Source organism: Gadus morhua, chromosome 13 (genome assembly GCF_902167405.1).
Source record: "Gadus morhua chromosome 13, gadMor3.0, whole genome shotgun sequence".
Taxonomy (NCBI): Eukaryota; Metazoa; Chordata; class Actinopteri; order Gadiformes; family Gadidae; genus Gadus; species Gadus morhua.
The window spans coordinates 24,981,228-24,987,227 of NC_044060.1; the positions used below are offsets into that span (position 1 = coordinate 24,981,228).

General features: G+C 47.6%; 1 protein-coding gene across 16 annotated transcripts in view; it reads right to left on the bottom strand.

Moving 5' to 3' along the window:
- The window catches only part of cadpsa (Ca2+-dependent activator protein for secretion a), a 173,731-nt gene that overhangs the window by 72,128 nt on the left and 95,603 nt on the right, over window positions 1-6,000 (bottom strand). For 10 of the 16 annotated variants that reach the window (XM_030375220.1, XM_030375229.1, XM_030375228.1 and 7 more), the window contains one exon: window positions 4,792-4,860. The exons of the other annotated variants lie outside the window; for them this stretch is intronic. In XM_030375220.1, the coding sequence (XP_030231080.1) occupies window positions 4,792-4,860 (69 nt within the window). The remainder of the gene's footprint in view (window positions 1-4,791; window positions 4,861-6,000) is intronic. 16 annotated transcript variants of the gene reach the window in all.

Sequence of the window (6,000 nt, forward strand, 5' to 3'; positions counted from 1 at the left end):
CGTGGCTGACTGATGGGGGAGTAGACTTTGCAGAGGCATCCGTCAGCCAATCAAATCGCTTGGCCGGGTTCTTCCCGCTACTTCCTGCTTGTTGCGATGCAAGATGACCCGCTTTCCCGCTTTCCAGTATCGTCAGAGCCCGAGTCGCATCACAGTGCTTAAATTTGCATACTCGATCTGATTGGATGACGGATCCGTCGCTGCCGAAAAAGTTGAACGTTTTTCAACTTCTTGACTGACCCTACATGCCCACTACCTCCGTCAGTCAACGGACGTGGGAAGGCGTGGCTGACTGATGGGGGAGTAGTCTTTGCAGAGGCATCCGTCAGCCAATCAAATCGGTTCGCCGGGTTCTTCCCGCTTCTTCCTGCTTGTTGCGAGGCAAGATGACCCGCTTTCCCGCTTTCCAGTATCGTCAGAGGCCGAGTCGCGTCACAGTGCTTACATTTGCATACGCGATCTGATTGGTTGACGGATCCGTCGCTGCCGAAAAAGTTGAAATTTTTTCAACTTTTTGACTGAGCCGAAGGCTCCAACGGAACGGACGGATCCACAATGCATTGCGCGTCCGTCCACATTCAAAGTCAATGGAGATCAGTCAACTGACGGAGGTAGTGGGCACGGGGCGTGAGCCGAAGGCTCCAACGGAACGGACGGATCCACAATGCATTGCGCGTCCGTCCCCATTCAAAGTCAATGGAGATGAGTCAACGGACGGAGGTAGTGGGCACGGGGCGTTACGGCAGCGCAACGCTGCCTTGCGAGCCAGCCGTATTCCCGCGAGATCACGAGATCCCGCGATAATCCTAAACCTAATGTACTCACCTTCCACTCCCAAAACGACTGCAATTAAATGCCAGGCTTTGTCCTTTCTGACATTGTTCTTATAAAAAGGATGATTTGAGACCCTTTGATTGATTTTACTGCTGACCTGGTGCCACCGGTCATGACGTAATAATGTTGGTGTTTTATTTACTGTGTTTTATTTTGAAAATTGACCGGGATGCTCTATGGCTTTTACTTTTTCACTTCCTGCCCTGATCGATCTGCTCTGTTGAAATTGACGCGGTTCAGCAACGGCTTGCGGCAAAAATAGAAATGCTACGGAATGATAGCGCTGCGGCACGGCGAGCCGCTCCTGGGACGTTGCTGAGACGTTCCGCAGCCGCGCCCTGTGGAAATGGTCTCATTGATTAGAGTGGAACCTATCTGCTGCGGTGACCGCGGCCAAGACGTGCCGCTGCCGTAACGTTGCCGTAACACGTCCGGTGGAATCAAGCCTTTATTGCTGCTGCAGCTGCTAACCCAACCCCAAGCCCAAATGCAGATAGCGTGAGCTCCAGAGAAGGAAACGGAGACACTCTAACCCGGGGATTCCACAGGACGCGTTACGGTAGCGTTACGGCTGCGGCATGGAACGGCTGCGACTCTGCCATGCTTGCATTTCCACCGGGTGCGTTACGGCAGCGCAACGTGCGTTGCGAGCCAGCCGTATTCACGCGAGATCACGCGATAATCCTAAACCTAATGTACTCAACTTCCACTCCCAAAACCACTGCAATTAAATGCCACGCTTTGTCCTTCCGGCCATTGCCCTTATAAAAAGGATGATTTGGTACATAAATGACGTTGTGATAGGCTACATGAGCTGAGTATTGTGTTTTATTTTGAAAATTGACCGGATGCTCTATGGCTTTTACTTTTTCACTTCTTGCCCTGCTCGATCTGCTCTGTTGAAATTGACGCGGTTCAGCAACGGCTTGCGGCAAAAATAGAAATGCTACGGAATGATAGCGCTGCGGCACGGCGAGCCGCTCCTGGGACGCTGCTGAGACGTTCCGCAGCCGCGCCCGGTGGAAATGGTCTCATTGATTAGAGTGGAACCTATCTGCTGCGGTGACCGCGGCCAAGACGTGCCGCAGCCGTAACGTTGCCGTAACGCGTCCGGTGGAATCAGGCCTTTAAACAGACAACGCTCGATTTGTTGTATTGAATATTTAAGAGTTGGATAGTGTTCTGTTTATTGTGCAAACCACATATCATATGTGTGTTAAGTTTTCTTTGCCCGAATTTATTTGAGGACTCAGTATTTCTGAAGTTGTGGAAGTAAACTCTATTCCATGTGTGAATTAGGCCATATTATTTGGCCATAAACTGAGCCATTTGAAGTTTGAAATTCATGTGGTCATGCATCTGTCTCATCGGTTGGTCTACTTCAGATCAACCCTTTTTAGATTTGCGCTGGGCACAAGAGTCATTATCCGCCTAATTACCCGTAGGTGTGGTTTGGGTGAGACGTGCAATAAACCAATGAGAGTGCCAGTTCCCCTCCCCTTTAAGAGCCATGAGCGCATTTGAATCTGACAAGTTGATATTTTTACAGTGCGTCTGCAGTCTCCTTAGAGACAGATGCACATGAATTTCAAACTTCAAATGGCTCAGTTTATGGCCAAATATTATGGCCTAATTCACACATGGAATAAGGTTTTCTTCAACAACTTCAGAAATAGAGAGTCCTCAAATAAATTTCGGCAAAGAAAACTTAACACACATATAATATGCGGTAACTGTGGTTCTATTAAATGATGTACACAATACATTATAAACATTGTTTCTTATCAGTATTGTATGCTTTATCGTTATCGACTTGTGTTCCTAATATGCATGTGTCCCCCCGTTAATATACATTGCCATGGACTGTATTATGCGTTACGTGTTTAGTTTGCGTGTGTTTAAACAGATGGACGCACACATGCGCGCCCGCATTCATTAATTATTTTACACATACACAAACTTCATTCATTCTTTTAACACTCAATAGCGGTAAAACAATGTTTTCTCACAATCAAATACTCATCAATCCTAAAAGTTATGGCCATGTACACGATGTCTGTGTCAAGAAAATAAGTGTTTGCTGTACGGTGTTGGCAGATGCATTGGTTTAAAAGTCCAACTTATTACCGCTGTATCAGCTGTTCTTTCCGAAATAATTTACCAAGAATGTGTGGCTAGGTAGATGAGAGAAGGAAAGTGTATGCGCAACGTGCACATGCAACATTATGCATGCGCCCTTAAAATAGCATCTGAACAACGTGGTTTCTGGAACTGCAAAATAGCACCAGGGAACGTTTGCGGCAGAACATGCCTCCTCCTTTCGCCGAAGCACCCCTTGGGGCACAAGTTCATTCCCTAATTTACCGACGCGTGGCGCAGGAGGGAAAATAATGCTCTGCGCCAGTTGCAAACTAGCAACAACACATGCGCCAGTGATAAAGGCAATTGCGCCGGATGCATGATAGGGCCCTCAGACTGTTTTGAAGGCACCATTAACCTACCCATAACCCGTCCACCTAACCTACGCATAACCCTTCAAACTAACCTACCCATAAACCCTCCACCTAACCTACCCATAACCCCTCCACCTAACCTACCCATAACCCCTCCATCTAACCTGCCGATAACCCCTCCACCTAACATATCCATAACCCCTCCATCTAACCTACCCAAAACCCCTACACCTAACCTACCCATAGCACCTCCACCTAACCTACCATTAACGTACCCATAAGCTACCCATAAACCCTCCACCTAACCTACCCATAACCCCTCAACCTAACCTACCTTTGACCTCTCCACCTAACCTACCCATAACACCTCCAAAACTACCCTTAACCCCTCAACCTAACCTACCATTAACCTCTCCACCTAAGCTACGCTTAACCTCTCCACTTAAGCTATACTTGACCTACCCTTAACCTCTCCACCTAACCAACATTTAGCCTCTCCACCTAACCTACTCTTATCCAACCCTTAATTATCCACCTTAGCTACCCATAACCTCTCCACCAAGTGTAAGTGATGTAGACACAGGTCCCTTCCCTGAGTGTAATTGCTGCAAACACAGGGCCGGTTCCCTGAGTGTACGTGCTGAAGACACAGGGCCCATTCTGGGCCCATTCCCAGTTGCATCTGACAGCAGCGGGAGCCAGCTGTACGCTATCGACTTCTGAAACTTGTTGTGTTAGTACAGCCTCACCTTCACACTCTGGGAAAGTCCTTAATCAGTTTCCTCCAGGAGGAGGTAAAATAATTTAGGTGGTAAGTCATGAGATCGAGGAAAGCAGCAGATAAGAAAATGAAATATGTATCTCTGTCACACGCAAGGGAAGGATACAGGGAGAAATAAAGAAATACCAATCTGAAAAAGGACAGTAAGGGGGGTCGGTCTTAAGGCTGCCTCTTATGGAGATGAAGAAAGCTGACAAAGAGCGTCAAAGAAAAATTGTCTCAACACAAATTCTGAATGTAGGAAGCACCCTTCTTAAAGTTAAGCATTTCAAATGAGACCTGTCAATCAGTATAAAACCAGATTGATTTATAAAGAAGAAAACATGGGCCAAACCGTAGTGTTCCACCTATACATGAGTCAACAGCTAACCCCCTGTGGATCTGTCAGTGTGATGTAATGCATGGCCCTCCCTAACACTCAACAATGGTTTGACACGGAGCAAAGTAAAAATGCATTCAAGTCGGACAAACACAGGAAGATATTCGAGGAAGGACAGAAAATAATAATAACAATTAAAAGACGAAGACACCTTCTGTAGACAGGACCCGCATGAACTGAAGCAGTCGGAGAGGACAAATCCACACAGAGCAAAGGGGTAGAGCGATGAGGAGAGAAAAGTAATCGGCAAAGGAGAAAAGGGTTGGGAGATACAAAAGATTGAACGGGGTGAGGGTCGGGGGTCAGATGGGGATGGGATGGGGGACGTAGGGGTAGGTACTCACGAATGGTCAAATCCATAACTTGGGACGCCAAGCAGAAGACAGGATGTTCATACATCTCTCTCTTTTTCCCTACAGAGACAGGAGGACACGAGGGGCATGCAGACAAGGCCGGGGGTCAAAGATTGCGTAATCAAACAGAGAGTGGGCTGCAGTCAAGCCCAGGGCCACTGCCTGCTGGAGGGGTTAGTTTGGAGGGGTCAGCGGCGAGACACAGTGGGGGGGACAAAGGTAGGGACAAAGCCCTCCTCAGGTAGGACAGAGATACAAGCACATCCCGGGGGGGGGGGGGGCATATCTGGAAATAAGGTTTCACATGTAGAGCCTAAGTGGCCACAAGAACACCCTTTTTTCTGCCCTTGACTCCTCATTTTATTGAAGATAGTGAAGAAGAGATGAGCCTGTGAGCAATGACTCTGTCAAAGTGGATTTGTTCAATGTCTGTTTGTCCTTGGACCAAACCAACAGACTATAATGCCTGCCAAAGAAAGCCTAGACCATGCAACAGAGCGGGGAGGAAAACACTGAAATCGCCTGTGAGAGGCAATCCAATCCTGCCTTGTTTATTGGCCTTCTCTGTGTTAGGTTGTTTTGAAATGGTCAAAGGAGACGATACGAGAGCACCAATAGACCAGGAGGACTGAGGAGAGGAAGAAGGAGAGGCAGTGAGGGCATGGTGGACCTTACAGGTGGAAGGTGGAAAGGGGAAAAGAGGTCACTCAGGAAGAAGAGAAACACCTCTCCAAGGCGGAGCTAGTGAGCTGGAGTAGGCGGGAGGGGGAAGGTGCAGGTTAGGCTTGGGGCGGACAGAGTTGCAGGGAGTTGAATGCATTTTTACTTACTGTACATTCGGCTAGTACAGTTAGTCCTGAGGTACAGGTGAATAAAGGCGTCACATTAAGGCTCTCTGAGTGTATCTAAAACTAATCCCCAGCCTTGAAGAAGAGGCTTTTTGTCCTGCAGCTGTGAAGAGAATGGCGAGGTTAGTGGGAAAAGCTGTCACTTTAGACTTCCAACACAGAAATACATTTAGAAAGATGGCACCTTTCAGACGCTAACTCAGAGGGTTAACAGAGGACCTGAGACATCCAGACCTCAGGAAAGACTTCATGAGGCTATGTGGTTTATGAAAGGAAAGGTTTTCTCTGAGCAGTATCACCGGAACAATACCACTATTAAACGTACCTAACAAAGTCCTTATTAAACTTAACC